At 36.3% G+C, this 21,067-nt stretch overlaps 1 protein-coding gene across 1 annotated transcript in view; it reads left to right on the forward strand.

Moving 5' to 3' along the window:
* The first annotated feature begins 429 nt into the window (after positions 1-429).
* The window catches only part of dock1 (dedicator of cytokinesis 1), a 255,571-nt gene continuing 234,933 nt past the window's right edge, over positions 430-21,067 (forward strand). Inside the window, exons 1-10 of the mRNA XM_015375901.1 lie at positions 430-469; positions 4,980-5,063; positions 6,227-6,267; positions 6,377-6,432; positions 7,540-7,636; positions 8,477-8,625; positions 10,113-10,248; positions 16,574-16,725; positions 18,377-18,458; positions 18,967-19,102. Of these exons, the coding sequence (XP_015231387.1) occupies positions 430-469; positions 4,980-5,063; positions 6,227-6,267; positions 6,377-6,432; positions 7,540-7,636; positions 8,477-8,625; positions 10,113-10,248; positions 16,574-16,725; positions 18,377-18,458; positions 18,967-19,102 (973 nt within the window). The remainder of the gene's footprint in view (positions 470-4,979; positions 5,064-6,226; positions 6,268-6,376; positions 6,433-7,539; positions 7,637-8,476; positions 8,626-10,112; positions 10,249-16,573; positions 16,726-18,376; positions 18,459-18,966; positions 19,103-21,067) is intronic.

Here is a 21,067-nt window from a genome sequence, read left to right on the forward strand (position 1 = left end):
ATACTCTTGCAGAAGTGTCGATACATCGGATCGTTGGCTGTTCGATCGATGCATCGATACAAAACTATTATTATTTACACCCCTAGTCGTCTTATAATTATAGAGGCTGACAGTTGTCTAGGGTCGCTACACAAACACAACAGCAGAGGGCGCCAGTTTTGTTTTTGTAACGCCGGTGAGCTCACTGTGGCTGGAGTCATCTTACTATCGCCACAGAGAAGACGTCACAAGGACACTACAAAAGGAAAGTTGCTGCCCAGAATGGGGACGATCAAAAGTTGGACAAGTTTGTAGACATTTGATAGCAGTTTTAAAATATTGGTGGTCTTCAGACATGCATCTAACAACTCTCAGGCAGCCAAGAAGTACGGAGTTACAGAGTGCAATGTCAGAAAGTGGAACGTTAAAAAAAAAAACAGAACATTGTAAATGGCAAAAGAAAAGCTTATCAAAAATAGCAGAGCTCAAGGTGAGAGAAGGAGTGATAGCGAAGCAGCAAGGTAGAGGACCTCTGTGAGTAAAAGCCTCATGAAGGTTTCTGAGACTTTCCATGAGCAAAGTTCAGAATGCGTTCAAGTTGAATGTTGCAAGATTTCGATTAAATGTGTCCTTACTTTGTTTTTTTTATTGTTTGATTGCACAAATCTTTGACTCCAATATTATTTCAATGAAATTATTAGCACTTCAATATAAAATAGTTTCTTTAAACCAACCATAAATTTAGTTTATCTGTCTTTTTGTTTTGTTCCTGAAAATATCCTGAAAACAGGGGGTTATCTTATAATCAGGGTTGTCTTATATTCCGGGCAATACGGTAGTTTGACGCCATGGTGGCGATTCTTTTAGGCCAATAGCTCTTTTCCTTCCTCTGTTTACATGATAAAATGAGACAGTGATAATAAATGTATAAACTCTCAATTTGAACACATTTTTATGAGAAAACCCAAAGAAAAATAAACAATGGAAACCAGATGTAGGGAATGCCAATGCATGTGCCTTTTGTGATCTCAAGCCTTGGCTACTGGCTGCACCAATGAATCGATGAGCACATCCCTGTATCAACTGATACAGAAGCAAAAAAAACCCCACAACGCAAATATTGGCAATGTGTTAGCCTTTTAAGGCCAGAGGGTGCACATAAAGTTATGAATAATCTTTGTCACTCCCTCGGAGGTACCTGTTAGGTTCGTTCTCTTGTTTATTGCTCTTGTCACTGGGTGTTTCATTTTGGTCGGACAGTCATGTTTCGGATGGACATTTGGACAGGTTGCACTATTTCTGTACTGTCTCCTTGACCTGTCTGCTGTGTGTTGGTCCTCATCATGGTATTTCTTCTACTAATGTTCCTAACAATGTTTGAGATTTCCTAGAACAGCAGTTTTTATATTTAAGAAGCACTTGCCGATGAAATGGCCTTAAATGTAGTGGGCTGTACAGGGTTTTATTTCAGCATTCTGTAGGAAAGATTATTTTTATCTCTTAATAAATAAGTAAAGAAAGAAAACATGTAGAATTCTTCTTCACCATAAATGTTTGTACCGTCATAAAATAAGATATAAAATATCTTATAAATACTGCTGCTACATAGAGCTATGCTGCTTTTGCTTTTCAAAGCAGATGAATCCCCCCTCCCTTTAGGTTACTGTGTTGTTTTCTATCTTTCTAGGCACCTTTTGTGTTTTAGTGGGGCTGAAATGAATGTTCTTCCTTTTGTTCCGCTGTCAGCCAATGGCTCACATTCTAGAGGCTTCTGTGGGCTCTTTGCACTGTCGCTGGTGATGACAAAATGCACTGTGGACATGCCCTGGAAAATGGACTACAAAAAGAACTGTGCTGAATTAAACAAGTGACATACACAGTTTTAGGCTTTATTTATGCCACAAAAACAAATGTCCCAAATATCAAATCAAAGCAATTTTAATTGCATAATTAATTACAAAATAAAAAAATGAATGAAAAATAGTTATATTTGAAAAAATGTGTTTGGTCCATCAGCACCAGGTTGTTATCGCTGTTCTAGCTGCTCTACTTGTTAGACTAAAAACTTACGAACGCCGGCTTAATGTGGATTCATTTGAACACAAAATGTTAACCAGAAGGCAGGATTCATTTGTTCCTTTGTACCCAAATATCAACCACGCTGAGGGTTATTAAACCACGGACAAAATGTAAACCCAGTCATGGAATCCCAGTCATTACCCATCACCACAATCCACCACTCCCAGCTCCTCGTATTCATCCCAACATGCAAAACATTACAGTTATGTGGGTTTGTATCTCCTTTAGTCCTGCACATCTCAATGGTCAAAAGTTCTGCATTGAGCACCATCTCAATATTATGTAAATCAACAATTTTTACTAAAGAAAGCAGCTGTTATTTTGAAGCGGTTCATTTTTCAGGATGATAGGTGCTTTAGAATATATAGAACAGACGAATAGAATATTTCACTTTGAGGGTAACTCTTTATGTTTTCCCCAAGTGGATGCTTTTAAATAGGGAATTTAACTCAAACTATTGTCATAATGGTTGAGCTGTTAAGTAAATTCAAAGGAAGCACACAACAAATATAAAACCTTTTTGAGAAAGCTCTGCAGTTAATTCAGGCAGGAAGAGAACACACTTTTCAGCAGATAACAGGAAGGGCAGGCATATTATAGCAAAGGTGTCTGTCATTTGGAGCCTTCATTCTTAATCTACATAGATGTTTTCTGTTTCTGAAATTGCATTTAATATGATACTCTACATGCCAAAAGGGAATTTAAAATGGTAAGGGGAAATTTTGTGTTCATCTTGGTTATAAAATAAATATTTTCTCATACCTTTTAAAGACAAACTGGGCAAAATCAGTGTTGGTTGATCAAAAATGTTTTAACCTTTGATACAATGATTAGCTGGATATGATCCCTTTTTAAAAATGTGATTTTTAAACCGTTTAATGTTTATTTTTGTAGTTGTTACCTCAAATCTAGAAAAAAATTGCACATTTATGGTAGAATAGTTTCTGTAAAAATTAGACTTTCAGTCGCCCTGGTGAACATTAAATAAAAAAATAGGGCGTTTTGTTGCCTGTTTTAAGTTCTTAGAGCGGACTGGCATCATGTATTGAAAAAAATGTGCAGGAGGAAAGACATGCTTTCATTTGCTTTGAGAGAACAGAACATATAACATGATTCAAGTACAACACCAAAAGCAACAAAAGCACAAACCCTTTGTTCTGCATAGCTGTCAAATATAAGCCCCCTAGAGGTAATTGTATCAAACAAAACAAAAAAACAATGCAGTGTTCTTCGTGACTTGTAATGAACTTTAATGAGCGCTTCAAGTGGCAGGTGGTTCAAGGGGGAAAATGGATAACACACTTGCAGAATAAACCTGCTGGGAAGGCTGAAGTGCCTGAAGCTATGGTCTTTTTTTAATTAAGCAGTCATTCACCTCTGGAAACCTCTGTTCAAGTGGCTCAGTGTGCATTCCCACAGCAGGATGCTGATAGCATGGATTTTGGTGCTTATTTTCCTACTTTTTCTCTTGCATATTGCTCATTTTGCTTTGTCTCTCTTAGTGTTAATGCACTTTCTAATATCAGATTTAATGTTTATTGTTGTAATTCACCAACATATTACAGTAGTTCATTTAGCAGAAGAAGTAAAGCAAAAACTTTGTGGCCCGCCAGGCTTATAATCCAGTGGGGGAGCCCTTGTTTCAATGTTGATCTTAGATGTTTAGCTGCTTTTCCACCAAACGCTTTTGACCATGCAAGAATTCGGCTTCTAGAGTGGATCCACCGGTCTGTGATTATCTTTTCTTTCTGATCAGCTTAATACTGGAGCACTAATACCCTCAAAGCAAGCCATTGCACCTACATGCATCTTTGACCTGGTCTATTATTTCTTAAAATAAAACACAACTGAATGTGTGAATTTTTCACACTTGAATCCATCCCTGGATGGATTCCTGGACCAGATAAGCAGTTTTAATGTGCTCTAAATCTTCCAGCTGTGATAGTTTTCTAGCAGTGTTCTTTCCTGTTTCATTTATGCTTTTTTTTTTTTGACATACTGATTTAGATTTTTCTTCTTTTTTCTAAGGATTGCAGCACATTATGTGGAAATAGAATGCGCAGTTTATTTGATTGAAGTGGTAGTTTGGAATCAAACATTAAATAAAAGCATTCCAGTATTATTGTTAATCATGCATCAAAGCTCATGACTCTTAACTCTTAAAGATTTTGATAAAGCTTAAAAAAAAAAGGATCTAAGTAAATGTTGATGCTGATGGATTTATGGACCTAAACAATTTTTCAATGTTTTACCTTCTGATCACCAATCAAGAGAATATTAGCCAAAACAGATTTCTGATTGATTGATTGGTCTGCATAAAAATATTAGAGAAATATACTTTAATAAATACAAAAATATGCTTAGTAATTGTTTAAATGTATTATGTTGCAGTGTTTCTTTGCCTTTTCTTGTAGTAAAAGATATTTAGCCTTAAGGTCTTGTTTTATTATGACTACATATTGATTTATACCGAGTCTATGAAAACATGCTGCTTAGTGAGACATTAGGTTATTAGAACTTATGAAATTGCTTGTAATTAACACGTTTTTTTTAGTGTTTATGAGTAGGATTAAAAGCTCATCTAGCACTTTAGTGTTTTGAATAGTTAAGATAATTTTTGTCTACCATAATATGTTTATGTTCAATCATGTTGTAAATTTCTCTGTTATTGTTGTAGTTTAGCATCCTTCCGCTGTATTGATTTCCCCTCATGGGTGTTAAGATGTGTTGATATCACAGCTTAAACTGGTGCCAGACCTGACCGTCACAGTTTGTCAGAGAGAGTGGGTTGATATCCTGTAAATGTGTGATAATTTTTCATACACATTGCAGTGGCACACATTTAGATCCTCAAGGGAGCCAAATTCTTACCTGTAATATCCTTCTCTCATATATTGTCCCCTCTTGTGTTTTTTCTTTAGCAATCTATAACTATGATGGGCGGGGAGAAGAGGAGCTGTCACTGCAAATCGGAGACACGGTGCACATACTTGAGACATATGAAGGTGAGAACTTGCTTGGAGATGCCATGCATGATCAAAACTGACAAGCTCACTGGAAAAAAAATCTTAAATTAAGTGTATTTACCCTTAATTTGAGTAGGTAAATTAGGAAGTCTTCCAATGAAATTAGTATTTTTACTCTTTAAATAAGATAATTACATAATATTCACTTGAAATAAGACAATGCAATTGTGTTTTCTTATTTTAAATGTAAATTGTCTTATTCCATTGGCAAAATGTCTCTTTTACCTCTTCAATCTAAGAAGAAATGCACTTATTTTCAGAAAAAAAAGACTTATCAAGATTTAGATTTTTTTCCAGTGCTGGAAATCAACTTCACTTTCTTTTTATTCCAATTTGAGACTTTTGTAAAAATCTTTAATTTAAAAAATAAGGAAAATGAGGTTGATGCTCTGCAGAGGAGGCAGTTTTTATGCCTTAACTGTGTTGGAAGACCTCATTTTTTTATTTTAGAGAATTTTTACTTTTGACTGCAGAGTTGGGACAAAGTTTTGAAGGTTTTTAAAGTTGCTGAGCTTAGGTGGGCAAGTATATTTTGCACAACACTGCTAGAAAATTATTCATGAAAAAAAACAAGGGGCACCCTATATATGCCCCCTATGATGTATGCTACTTTGGTTTGTTGTTTAGTGCTTTTGTATATTTACAGCTGTTTTCAGCTCCCATCACAGCAGTTGGAAGATGCTGACTCCAAGCTTTTACAGTTATTAGAAAAAAAGTTTTTGTCGTGAACATTTTGCTGGAGGTGCTTTTTTCATTTTCTTTTTTTTCCATCTGTTTTTGGTTGAAAAGTAAGATGAATAAAAAATTAAAGGTCAAAATACTTCACAACACAGAACAGTTTAAAGTCTTCTGATTTAATGCAAGGTCCAGTGGGTTTTGTTTTTGTCAAAATAAAGCCCACATCATCACAACCTCACTTATGTTCTCGATTATAAAGTGTTAATGCTAACTGTGAGATTGTAGGTGGTTCTAAACCATGACTCAGCATGGTATTATTCAGCCTCCCTGATTTTTCTTCTAACTCTTAAATGGATGTTTAAGGTGTCTCATGATAGTTTTTCTTACCTATTTTAAATTTTTAATTGCAAAAGGTGAAAAAAACCAACACTTGATAGAGTAATGTGTTTGTTGTTTTTCACTAGACTGGTATAGAGGATACAGGCTAAGGAGAAAATCAAAAAAGGTAACATGCTAATGAACACACTCTCATGCACATTTGTATTTATAATACTGATACTTATTTCTTCTTAAGATATTCTACAATGTAATGTTTTAACTTTATCCTCTTCTAGGGCATATTTCCTGCTTGCTATATACACCTAAAGGAGGCCACAGTTGAGGGCAGCGGGTCAGTATATACATAAACTCTATCAACACATGCTTGTACATTTGTTCTGTGGTTGATATATAAAATATCTTAAAAAAATTCCAATTTATTTTATTTAAAGTTTAAATGCATCAAGAATTCCACATTAAAAAGTGGAAGAACAATTTGCAGTCTTATCAACTTTAAAGTGCTAACCTTTTATTGGCTGTTTTGGTCAATTCATATTCTACCATAAGATTTGTCACATGTGACAACAAAAAACAGCTTTCAATTTTTTTTTTTTTTTACTAGTTCTTATTTTAGTCCTTCTACTGTTTTACTAAAAGAAAGGGAAAGGCAAAACAATAAGGTTGTTGAGATTTACAAGTGTCCTCATATGGTGCCGTAGGTTTTAATGTTGATTCGTTGCTTGACTGTGATGTTTCCAAAAGTCTCCAAATATCGAAATCTAACTTGTTCTATTGAAAACTGAATCCAAAAGCCATATACATCCCTATATACATACAAACTAATATACATGCTCACAAATACAATGTGGATGTAGGCAAACATCTCTCATACCGCACTATTGAGTTACATTATCAAAATTGAAGTATTCATTTCATAATACAATAAAAAAATAATAACAACAACATTGATGTTATAATGGTAGTATCATGACAAATGAATAATTTAAACATGTAATTTGTAACCCCAGTTGGCCTCTGCCGATGGCCACTCACACTGAGCCTGGTTCTGCTGGAGGTTTCTTTCTGTTAAAAGGGAGTTTTTCCTCTCCACTGTCGCTACAAGCATGCTTGGTGTGAGGGATTGCATTCGAGTCAGTGAGTCGATGCAATCAACTGGTTTTCCTTAGGTAGAAAACTTTGAATCAATTTGACAGTATGATCTTATGAACTGTAAAGTGCCTTGAGATGACATGTGTTGTGAATTGGCGCTATATAAATAAACTGAATTGAATTGAATTGAAAATTAATTAAAAATATATGTAGAAACAAGTACTTGTTCTCTGTGTCCTCGGAACTTTTTTTAAACACCTTACTACTGCTCATGTTAGCTAATTTTGAGTATTTGTAACTACTATTTCTCTAAAGAGTGTTGTGTTGTGGGCATTATTTGTTACTGCAGGCAAAAGGAGACGGTCATCCCCACTGAGCTCCCTCTGGTTCAGGAGGTTACCACAACCCTGCGAGAATGGGCTACCATATGGAGAGACTTATATGTGGTGAGTCATCTTTTCTCAATCTCATGCTCACATTTATGTCACGTGTACGCCCGATTTAGAGGTTGTGGAAAAAGAAAAAAAAATGAGAAACGTTTTAAATAGCTGCTTACATATCTGCCTCTGACTTCATTTTAAGATTGTAACAGTAGCTAATTTAGATTCCTCTTCTTTGATTGTTATGACGCCTTGTTGCTCTTAGCATTTCCAAAAATATATATATATTTTGTTTCTTTTTTTTATCTAGCCAGTCACTGATTAGGGCCCATGAAGGAAATTCTGTTCCCTAGAGGCCTCCTATGTTCATTTCTAGGTCTTGTTGCCTTACTTAGATTAACAACAAGCAATCATGGTTTCTATGAGGTCTTAGTTGATGTCTTTTCGCCATTGTGTAAAGATTCAACTGGGTGCTCAGAGGCTTACAGCAACTCAAAGCAGCACTTGTATATTTAGATTTCCATTTTAGCTATATTTACTTTTGTTTTAAAAATGATGGAAATGTGGAATCGTTTTTTTTATGCATCTGTACCCCAAGGTTGGATTAGATCATTATTGGTCAATATGCAAAAAGTAGCGTTGAATCTATGCAAACGTTTAAAATTACATCATGGAGTGCTCTCATTTTCACTTAATTTTACACAAAAGAAATGATTGCATTCTCCAACGACATAGAGACTGCAAAAAAAATGATGCACATAATCATCTGCCTGTTTCAACTTTTTACATAAAGGTTTTTTCCAATACTTTCGTGCAGGGTTGAGGCACACAGTGGCTACCCTGTTGTTAAAATTTAGTGCCTCTTGGCGTTTTTTTGTGACAGCTGTACTATGTTCTGTCTGAAAGGGGGACAAGCGCGAGATGTTCAACTGTGTCCGTGACATGATCTACGACCTCATCGAATGGCGGTCGCAGATCCTGTCTGGCACCCTCCCGCAGGATGAGCTCACTGAGCTCAAACAGAAAGTCACCTCCAAGATCGACTATGGCAACAAGTGAGCATTTTAGTCTCATTCTTCTCTGGGAAAACTACTTTTTTTGATACTTTATTGTTGTGCAGTTAAATTTAAATATGATTGAAATGTCAAATTATAAATCACTCTGAAACGTGAAAGCTATACTCCAAAGATTCATCACCCACAGAGTTTGCTTCTTCTATTTATCAAAATAGAAGTCCGGAACCTATCACTTAGTAGTATTTGAAGTCTTTTTAAGTGAGCTACGTAAAGTTTTGGATAAATGCTTTAAAACCAAGTTCAGTTATGGGAAAACAGGTGAAAGAATAAAAAAGAGTGGAGCCAAATCAAGAACTTGTGGGAGATCCACAAGGCTTAGAGCAGGGGTCACTGACTTTTTTGACACTGAGAACTAACCATGGGCACAGACTTATGAAGGACCACCAGTACTGACCTTTGAACTGAAGTCAAATTCCACTTGAACTTCATGTGCAATTAACTCATGTTACTATAAAAAAAAAAACAAAACAAAAAAAACTGAGATGATATAAAGAAACCAAAAACTAGTAAAAAATCTAATTTTTTAGCTCAATTAAGTGTGTGTTCTTTTTTCTTTTTTCTTTAATCCAACTGTTTTATTTCTGCATTTTTTATTTTATCTTTTTTTTTCTCCTACTTGCTTTGATTCTGTTTTATTTTTTCTATATTTTAATCATGTAAAGCACTTTGCATTGTCTTTGTGCTGAATTGTGCTATACAAATAAATTTGCTTTGCCTTAAAAAAAAGCATTAGTAGCAAAAAAAAAAAAAAAAAAGATAAGCTGCAGTTCATGGGTTGTGGTTTTTTCAGACAAGGACCTTAGGGAGCCTATGTGGTTATCGGGGGCTGCCTGGTGCATCATGTTGGAGATCCCTGGCATACCTTGAGGCTAGAGTTGGTGCTTTAACACACATCAACAACTTGGACTACAGTGGTCATATTCTTTCAGTTAAGGCCAGTCTTGAACCAAAGAAAAATCATAACTGGGATAAGGAAAAAAACAAAAACTGCCTGTTGCCTTATCCAAGCGTCTTTTAAGAGCAAAGGGAAGTTTTATATTTTATTTGGAAAATGGAATCAATTCCTGAAACAATGAGTTAGCTGTTATTGTATCTGTGAAAAGATGAGGTAATATTTTTCCAGTACATTTTTTTAGGCATGATTCTGGTTCTATGATGAAGCGGCCCTGTAGAGATATTGCTTTACCACTGCAGAACCAGATACTGATGTGTTGAAAGGAAAACCATTAGCTGCATGTTGGCAGCCTGCTGTTGAGCAGAAACACTGGAGGACAAAAAAAAATGGCATGGTGTGCTTTAAAGGAGAAGAGTGGAGCAGAGGGAATATTATATGAGACAACTGCCTGGAAGCACACGGTTACACTGTTCAGTTTTTGAAAAAAATGCAAACCACGTGTTTTTCTTGGTATCACTCATCATGACATTTGTATGTACTTGTTCATCCCTTTTTTCTTATTTAATTCAAGATACTTGAATCTTGATCTGGTGGTCAGAGACAAAGATGGAAACATTCTGGACCCAGACCTCACCAGCACTGTGAGCCTATTCAGAGCACATGAAGCAGCCTCCAAGCAGATTGATGACCGGATCAGAGAGGAGAAGGTAAGCAAACAGTTAAACTGTTCTTCATCCAGACAATATGTGGACAATAAATTATGATTTAAATGGGAAAACAGCATGACACAAAGTGTTCTCTTATTGTCACATAATCGGGTAGGCTGAATTATAATACTTTGTACAGCTTTAAAACACATTTTTCTCTAACTCCAACTCAGTTGTTTAGTTTCTGCTGAGTGTAATTGACATTCTGATGTCAAATGCAAAGCATCTAGTCTGCCTCACTATCCTAACCCCTTGCTCACACTGGCTCCGGTGCGGTTACTGAGCCGACGGAGACCGCAACTCCTGCACACCCCCTCTCACACCGCCCTTTTGACTACGGTGTGGTGCGGCTCTGCAGCTCCGGCAACAGGTCCGGAGATTTAACAGAAGTTCACTTGAGTTCACATAACTTCACACGATAACACGGCCCAAATAAGGATATTTGCGAGAGCTTGTTGCGGAGGGCTCCGGCAAGCCGCAAGTATGCTTTCTTGCGGACAGCTCAGCAGTCGGTGAGAGAGGTTTACGTCTTTTTAATGACTTGGAATCACTGCGGCGCCGCACCCACCGCACCGCAACGGTAAGACCGGAGTCGGTGTGAGCCTGGGGTAAATCCTTCAGGGGATGAATTCCATGTATTAAAGACTACAGATCCTTCTCAAAATATTAGCATATTGTAATAAAGTTCATTATTTTCCATAATGTAACCATAAAGCTTGAACATCCATATATTTTAGATTCATTGCACACTAAATTTCATATCTTACAAAATTAGTATATCATGAAAAAAGGTCTTTAAACGAGCTATGCACCTAATCATCTGAATCAACAAATTAACTCTAAACACCTGCAAATGATTCCTGAGGCCTTTAAAACTCCCAGCCTGGTTCATCACTCAAAACCCCAATCATGGGTAAGACTGTCGACCTGACTGCGGCAGAAAACGCTGCGCAAGGAGAAGAGGTGACCGCACCCTGAGCAAGATTGTGGAGAAGGGCCGATTCCAGACCATGGTGGACCTGCAGAAGCAGTGGACTGAGTCTGGAGTAGAAACATCCAGGGCCACCGTGCACAGGCGTGTGCAGGAAATGGGCTACAGGTGCAGCATTCCCCAGGTCAAGCCACTTTGGACCCCAAAACAGCGGCAGAGGCGCCTGACCTGGGCTACAGAGAAGCAGCACTGAACTGTTGCTCAGTTTTGCATGTCACTTTGAAATCAAGGTGCCAGAGTCTGGAGGAAAACTGGGGAGAAGGAAATGCAAAAATGCCAGAAGTCCAGTGTCGCGTACCCACAGTCAGTGATGGTCTGGGGTGCCATGTCAGCTGCTGGTGTTGGTCCACTGTGTTTTACCAAGGGCAGGGTCAATGCAGCTAGCTATCAGGAGATTTTAGAGCACTTCATGCTTCCATCTGCTGAAAAGCTTTATGGAGATGAAGATTTCATTTTTCAGCACGACCTGGCTCCGGCTCACGGTGCCAAAACCACTGGTAAATGGTTTACTGACTATGGTATCACTGTACTCAATTGACCTGCCAACTCTCCTGACCTGAACCCCATAGAGAATCTTTGGGATATTGTGAAGAGAAAGTTGAGAGACACAAGACCCAACAGTCTGGTTGAGCTGAAGGCCACTATCAAAGCATCCTGGGCCTCCATAACACCTCAGCAGTGCCACAGGCTGATTGCCTTCATGCCACACCGCATTGAAGCAGTCATTTCTGCAAAAGGATTCCTGACCAAGTATTGAGTGCATAACTGTACATAATTATTTGAAGGTTAACTTTTTTTGTATTAACAACGCTTTTCTTTAATTGGTCGAATGGAATATGCTAATTTTGTTAGGAATTTTGGGTTTTCATGAGCTGTATGCCAAAATCATCTGTATTAAGACAATAAAAGACCTGAAATATTTCAGCTTGTGTGCAATGAATCTAAAATATATGAATGTTGAAGTTTTATCATTACATTATGGAAAATAATGAACTTTATCACAATATGCTAATATTTTGAGAAGGACCTGCAATTATTTAACAATGTTAACAGGTAAAATATTTGTATTGATTGTCTTCAGAACATCCACATGTTACATCCAAGATGGATGTTGAAAATGGTTGTAGATTTCTTCAAAATTTTATAAATTAAATTGGTAACCCATTAGAAATATGATTTACTTAAGGAGTGTCAAAGCTTTGCTGATAAGCAGCAAATGTTCTGCAAAGTAAAGGTTGAACTGGGAAATAAGGAGCAAAGTGTAAATTGTTAAACAAAAGGAGGGCAGTTTCTAACTCATCTTAACAAAAAATGCACTGTAGAGAAACGTAACCAAGAACCTGTACATGTGTTTACCGTAATTAATTATGAGAAAGAGAATGCAGGTTGCTGTCAAACGACAACATTTTTTCCTCTTAATAACCTAATTAGAAACGGCAAGATTATTTTTTTTTTTAACTAATCTAGATTAAAATCGGAATTGTCATGATAAATATCCTGTTAAAGGGAACAAGGGTAACTAATTTAGCCTATAATAAGAAAATAAAAAATCTGTCCTCCTGGCAGAGACAGCTAGTTTGCTAGACTTACACTGGATGAGCTCCAATACGAGTTATCAGTAGCAGCAGGTTGGTACTAAATACACGGAAGACATACTTGTAACCTGTTAGGTCAATCATTCTGTACCTCATCATTGAACTCATGCAGGATGCAGACTTTGTCACATGTATGACACTCTGCAGCCTCCGTATAGCGATGATGTCAAGGCGCCAATGGACTCTTCTCAGTTATTTGTAATTCATTTGGTGCGTCATGACGTGGGAGTAAGCCTTAAACACTGAGGGTTAAAATCCTCCAGTGTGTCTAAAAACCTGTAAACTGGATTTATAGATTAAATCAAATGGTGTGATGACACACACGGATAAAATAGTTGGTAATCTTCATCTAATAAAAGAAAAACCCACAATGACCACAGAGATAACTTAAATCGATAAAAGTAAGAATAAAAAAGCAGCTCGAACTGTGCAACAAGGGTTTGTTTAGAAAGTAATACTGAAAACCTTTATGCTAAATAAATAGGAAAAAAACTCTTGATACTCTGTTTATTTACTTCCATGTTGTAAATGCCAGTTTGTGCTTTTGAGATACTATATTGACAGGTTAAGCTTTTGCATAAAAATCAACCTCCAAACTGTCTGAGCACTTTGTTTCTTTTCTCTCTTTAGAAAAAAATGAAAATAAACTCTAAAGTTCTTGTTATTCATTAAAATAATTGTTTTGCATTTCTTAAATAAATTTGTAACCAGATAAAGATATGATGATAATAAAATATGTTCAGAGCTATCTTGGAAGATGTTTTCCTCTCTTTGGTCTGCATCACCTGTCTCATCTTTCCAAATGCTTTGCTCTGACACCTCTAGACTTTTTACCCTCATCTCCTCCTTATTTACTCTTTTTTCCTTTCCATTCTATTCAGTATGTGTCCTCCATCAGCTCATACAAGATAGATGCATGACTTCAGTAAAGTACTTTAAAACATGATCACACCAGCTATCTTGTTTTCTTTTTATTTAGTTCTTCATTTTCCTGCTTTTGCCTTCTGCTTTATCACATCCTCTCTTTTTTATGCAGTTGTAGGATTTTCACAAATGTTATGTACTGTGTCAGATGATGGAGTACTGCAATATCATAAACATCTCAATTAAGTGATTTTTAGCTGGCACATGTTTTACATAAACAATTGATTATATTGTTTGACTTTTGTAAATAAAATGTTGTTAAGAAATCTGTGTTGACATCCAACAAACGACCTAGAAATTAGTCCCTAAAGATGCAATCAGTGTTGAAATGTAACAATTAAACCAATTTAACCTTTTACTCACAATAACACAGTTATGAGCTTTGTCTTGTTTCTGTCTGGCATTACATAAAAAAAAAAAAAAAAAAAAAAAAATTGAAGACCCAGTTATGGTGTTTGTTTTTCTTTTAAGAATAGGAATCTGAAGAAAGAAAATTCAAATCCAACAATGATTAAGTTGATAAAATGGGGAACGTAAATAGTTGATTCCTAACTAGCTTTACTTACGGTAAATAACACAAAACATTTTTCCATATTTTAACGCTTACATTAGTTTTTAAACAATCTGACTGACTGATATATATATATATATATATATATATATATATATTCTTTTTATGCTGATGCCGATATCAATATTTTGACATTAGTCTAACCGATCCTCAGTGTGTTGCTGCTTTTTTTTCTTTTCTAATTTTGAGGGAGTACTTGAGGCCATTGTTGATCATCCTTCCTCAATTTACGTGATAAAATAAAATGTAATAAGAACAAATGTTACATAAGTCTCAATTTAAACCTGAAAGAAACATTTATTAACACATTAAAGAAAATATCACCAATAGGAAGCAATAGGTGGCATTGCATGAGTGTTACCTGAAGGCACCTTAAGGCACGCTGCTGGATGCCCTAATGGATCATCAAATGAATTACAGATACAGGTAAAAATAAAATGTCTAAAAATATCGGCCTGCTGAAGATTCGTCTAAATCTTCTTTTAAAAGTATTCTAGCACCAATCAATGAAAATGGCCTCATTTATTCCTTTCAGTAGTCTGTCATAAGTAACAGCCTAAATCCCTCTAAGATTGTCTTACTGTGGTTGCATAAGCCAATCCATAACATTGAGTAAAATAAATAAAATAAATGATTCTAAATCAGTTTTCTAATTTTTCCAATTTCTCAAATTAAAAAAAAACAAACTAATTTGCTTTAAAAGCCTAAAGTGATCCAAATCCGATTTTTTGGTCCATATCCTGATCTTTTCATGACTGTCTGAACAACACAGACCCAATTTTTTTTTTTTTCTTCCAGTGGGACCCAGGTCACTTGGCTATGTGGTCCTGAATCCGATACGAATCTGATCTTTTAAAATGTGACCTGTGTCTGAACGGCCAGGTCGCATTCATCCGACCTGAACGTCATTAATACCCAACAAAGGTCACTATTCTGGGTCTTGCTATTAAGAAGCGGCAAGAACAACAACAACCATGGTGGACGATGATGCGGAGAGCAGTATTTATATTTAGCCATCTTGAAAAGATGGCTAAATATAAAATGGCTAAAATGGCTAAATATGGCTAAATATAAGATTGTTTATTTATGGTTGGGAAAGATCGTAAGATGCGTTCCGGCACTACTCTCCATGTTTACTTCCGCAAACAGAGAGCATGCTGGCCTGTGATGTCATTGCGTCCTCTACTGCGCATGCGGGACACTTGCTTTGTATAACTGCAGTTCATGCAGGAGATCACATACAAGTCGCATATATTTGGAAATGTGAACGGCAATGCAAAAAAATCGGATTTCACAAGAAATTTGGAATCGAGCATCAAGGCCTGCAGTGTGAACGTAGCCTCATTGACTACAGCAATTCCTCACATCGAGCATGCATGTAGCGACAGTGGAGAGGAAAAACTCCAGCTGTACTGTTTGACATCCATAAACTGCCAACAGAACATGAGTTCTCCTCTCTGACACTTTGTAAGGAGTTTAAATCCTAAAATGCTAAATTTAAATGAATCACATGGGCAACACCTTGAAAAATGAATACTGTATTTATATCTGATATATTGTCCTGACTTTTTTTTTTTTTTAAATAATTTTATTCCATTCAGATTAAGGTTTCTTCTACTCTAAAATGGCATGGATAAAAGTTTGTTAAATCCAGTCAACTTCACAAACCTTCAGATTTTATTTTGTAAAGTTCTCCTGCTGTTTGAATTGGATCAAAGTTCTGGCTCTTGATTTCTTTAGTGTAAAAGTAAGCAATGTGGGAGGTCCCTGCTGCCACAGAAATACATTTCCCTGCCCCCTCAGAGAGGCACGATCTCAGCCAGATTCCTAATCTACTTTTCCTGAATGTTGTTTGTCAGTCTCTGCAGGTCGCTCAACTCTAAGTGCCTTGCTTTCATGTGGTCACAGCTTACATGACCTTTTCAATCAGCAGCCTTTACTTTTGGTTGACCTCACAAATAGTTAATGATGGGGATTTTGAACACTTTTAAACAAGTGTCTAAAAGAAATTCAGTAGATTCTTTTAGGGTATATACCATAAAAGTCAAAATATTTCAAACTTGTTATATTGACTGAAATTGCAGGAAAAAACTGAATAGGATGTAGAACTTTTAAGTCATGTTTTTTTCATTGTTAAACCAAGGAAGAGCTGTTGTCAGAAAAAGGTCAGAAAATGTCAGAAAAGGGTCTTAAAAAACCCCAACAACATTCACAGACATGTCTCTGTTTCTCTGGCTTTTCAAGGAGCAGAACATTGATCTGACGAGGCAAGCGAAATTCGCCTCGACGCCGGCATTTGCTCTCTTTGTGACTCTGAAGAATGTGGTGTGTAAGATTGGTGAGGATGCAGAGGTGCTGATGTCCCTCTACGATCCAGTAGAGTCAAAGTTTATCAGGTAACTCCATCATTCTGCAGAATTACAGATCTTCCCTTTTCTTCGACTGTTTTTCCTATTTTACCTGCAGTAAAGTATTAAGAATACATCATTTTCATATATTTCGATCGTCTGCTGCTGCTCTGCCGCAGGAATGCCCTCCCTGATCATCTCAGGGAACCACAGACTATTCAGACTTTTAAAAAACGATTAAAAACATTTCTTTTTAGCAGGAAGTGTGACTTTTAACATTCTACAGTTATGCTATTGATTTTAGTGTTTTAAAGTTTTAAGATTTTACCCTTCTAAGATGATTTTACCTGTGGGACTTTGAGAGATTTTTTCTGAAATGTAAAGTACATTACAAATAAAAATTATTAGTATTATTATTTATCTTCTGACTTTACTTCATCTTTAATATTAACAGCACTAGTTTTTTCTATTTATTGTTTTTAGGATAAAGGTTGTATATTAATAATTATTAACCCACATGCTGTTATATCTTATATCTTACATGTTGCTTTTAATTGCATTTGAGTTAGATTTTTTTTTTACCAAAGTATATTTTTAATATTACCGTAAATAAATCTGTCTCTCTGCTCGGCTCTGTTAAAGGCACACTGTGAAACTTTTGGCCACTAGGGGCGCTAGACCTGTAGCTGCCCGTATTTTGCTTCTACTAAACACCTAAAATAATAGCAAAGATATATGAGTGTATAGTAGGAGCAAGTGTTAACCTACCAGTCTAATAATAAAGTTGAGAAAAGAGAATCGGTTTTGCACTCGGCTTCTTCTTTCAGCCTGCGCCAACGAACAAACTCCGTTCAAAGATCGACTCTTGTTTTTCCTCATGCACTATCCCTTTCACTTTTTCTCTTTTTAGCCTCCTTAGAAGGTTTAAACGTTTTTTTTTAAAGGTTGTTTACTTGCCTCAGCCATTACCAGTAGTCGAGCTGGTGGAAAAATAGTAGAGCAAAAGCCCTAGCAATGATGATATAATAGCCTGTGGCTGTAAAGCACTACGTTCTTCCAGGTCACATGACCAGACTAACGACGATGCCTCTTCTCCCAACTTACGTAGTTGATATTTCAAGAGTGGAGCCCCGCTTGTAGCATCGATAGTGTCAAACGCTGTATATTGGCCTAAGGAATCATTTAAAATAACTCATATGTGTCAACTCTTTTTGGTCACAATATCCGCAGTGCGCCTTTATTTGATATAGGTCTTTGCAGATTATTAGAATTTAGAGTGAACATTTAAAATATTTCTCCTCACTGATTTTGTGAAGCTGATTTATTTACCCTTTTCCTTTCTTTAAGGACTACAAATTACAATGATAACTAATATGTTTTTTTTTTTTTTTTACACTTTTAACAATTTCAAATGTAAATCTAATTAGCTTTGTGGTACACTTTAACATGGTGAAATGATAAATAAATTGTTAAACCAGTTGTTTGTTGTAACCACAAGAAGCTTTTGTCTTCTAACTGGTCATTAATGACCATTAACCATATACGTATAAGTATCAGAGGAATGTTTTGTTATGTTATTGTGAGAAAGTTCAGTGGCTATGCATATGTTTATAGCTCTGTGTGTGTGTGTGTGTGTGCATATGTAGGATGTTTCTTCTTGGAAAGACGATAAATGTTGATTATTGCTTTTCACTCACAGCGAGAACTACCTGGTAAAATGGTCGAGCTCCGGTATGGTGAAAGACATCGACCAGCTTCATAACCTGCGGGCGGTTTTCACAGTGAGTGTGTTTTTGCTTTGAGAACGTTGGTGATTACGTTTGTGTCCATTTGCTCGTCCGACTGTGGAACTGTTTATTCAGCCATGTTATGAGGCATTTGGGAGCCTCTTTGTAGAGAGCCTGTATTTGTTAAGCTCTCTCAGAAAGATCCAGAATTGCTTTAAGTATTTACTGAGGCGTTTGCCTCTGTCTAATGGAAGTCCAACTGCAGCAATGCTGGTATGCACAAGCTGAAGACACTGCAGGTTTTAGTCAACATCTCTCTCAGAAAATGAACATTCTCAGATGGAGCCCAAAGCATTTGCTTGGTAAAATGTTTGGCTGTTGTAAAAAGTTCAGACTTTTTGAAAGTTAAATGAAATGACTTGTTGAGCTCAGATGCACATTGAATGAGATTTCCATGCCAATTTTTTCTTAATGCGTTGCTCTGATTTCTGCTGAGTAATTTTGCTGGGCTCAAGGCAGCATCTGCTATCAACAACTTACTGTTTGGTGTGTTTCTTTGTAGGACTTGGGAAGTGAAGATTTAAAAAGAGAGAAAATCAGCTTTGTTTGTCAGATTGTCAGAGTGGGGCGTATGGAGCTGCGAGACAACAACACCAAAAAGCTGACTTCAGGCCTGAGAAGACCCTTCGGAGTAGCAGGTAAATCTGATTATAGAAGTTAGGAGTGCACAATATTTAAATTTATATGTATATATATATGTAATGCCCACATTGCTTTTCCTTTTTTCCAAATCAGCTTTTATGTGACCCAAAAAATGAAAATACCTTATACAAGAAGGTACCTTAGATTATACACATATATAAGGACGTGCTTTAATGACCAATATCAGAGCTTTTCATAATAACTACGAAAAGTTTCAGATTTCTTAATATACACCTAGTTTAGGTTTAAGAATATAGATTTTTTTCTGTTGACATATCTTAAGCCATTCTTCTAATCCAATCACATATTGCAGCGAGTTCAGAATCAGAATAACTTTATTAATCCCTTGCAGGAAATTATCTTCTTGCAGTGAAACCGTTTACACAAGTGCAATAAGGCAAAAATAAAATAAGTAAGTAAAATAAGTTAAATTACAATCCACACTGTAAAATGACACCCTTCCCACATAAACGGTGTAAAATAAGTTAAGGATAAGAATAAAATAAGGATCTCAGTATATACAATCAACAATTTTTACAATTTACAATGCTGCTCAGTACCAGGGCTGCAACCAAGAATTAATTTGCAAATCGATTAATCTGTCGATTAGTTTCTCAATTAATAATCGGATAGCAAATGATTCCTTAAAGAAAACTTTCTTACGAAAATAAACAAGGTTAAACTAACATTTTTCCACTTGAAGAGTTCTTGATAGAGCATATTGCTGGACGAAAAAGTTCTTTTTTTTTTATCTTAAATGCAAAAATGTTTACATGTTTTTTTTTTTTTTTTACAATTGTGGGGTTAATTGCTACTCAAGGTGGGTTGCTTTGTCAGCCAAATATTGTATATATTTATACTGTATATTTTACCGTCTCTTTACTCCAGTTAACGATTAATCGATTACTAAATTAGTTGACGATTATTTCAATAATCGATTGATCTACTTAATTTTTTCAGCCCTACCCAGTACCTAAATTACTCTCATTACACATGACTTTGTTATTGTGCATGGTGAAGTAATGTAATACAGAAATGATAATAAGTAATGAAATTAAATGACTGTCAGAGAGATGAATTATACAGTTTGACGGCCACAGGCAGGAGGGACTTCCAGTGGCACACAGTGGTGAAGCTTGATGAAATTAGTCTCTGACTGAAGGTGCTTCTGTGGGCGACCAGCACATCATGAAGAGGATGTGCAGAATTGTCCAGCATGGATTTTATCCTAGCCAACATTTTCCTCTTGGACACTGCTGTCAGAGAGTCCAGCTCCTCTCCAACAACGTGACTGGCATTGCAGATGTGTTTGTCAAGTCTGTTGGTGTCCTTCACCTTCAGTCTGCTGCCACAACATGCTTGAGAGCCTTCTGAGAAGTCTGCAAGTGCCTTGTTGAAAAAGCCCCAGCTTGCTCCCCAGATACTCCAAGCCTCCCAATGCTCTCTAAGGGATGAGCTAATACAGTGGTCAAATTTCATTGTAATGTATATTTGCAAAGCTTATTATCCTTATCCATAATCATATCCTTAGCCTATTGTTGAACAACAATCTGACAGGGGACTGAAAAGGGCAATATTTATTTGATACAAAATTGCACATTACGATTGTAATTTAAGCTTGTTAAGAAATCTTTTTTCTATCAGAAGTTTAAAGTAAGGGGACTTTACGTCTCAGACCTATGGCTCTAAAAGCCAATGCTGCTTTATTGGGTAATAATGAAAGGAGATATGGTAGCTTCTTATTCCAGAGCTGCTGTTTTAAAATGTGATAACAGATTATTACCTAGTTTCCAGATTAGTAGTCTTGGCTGTACAACTGAATCATTCAATTACCCCATTTACACTACCCTCTGAAAACCGAATCATGCTGATTTAGGACTGAGCTTGGATCAGTTAACCAAGCTTGGTTCCTTACAACAATTTCCACCCCACGCTAGCACGGTTCCTCACCTCCTATTGGC

The sequence above is a fragment of the Cyprinodon variegatus genome, unplaced genomic scaffold (assembly GCF_000732505.1).
Source record: "Cyprinodon variegatus isolate N-32 unplaced genomic scaffold, C_variegatus-1.0 Scaffold127, whole genome shotgun sequence".
In the NCBI taxonomy this organism is placed as follows: domain Eukaryota; kingdom Metazoa; phylum Chordata; class Actinopteri; order Cyprinodontiformes; family Cyprinodontidae; genus Cyprinodon; species Cyprinodon variegatus.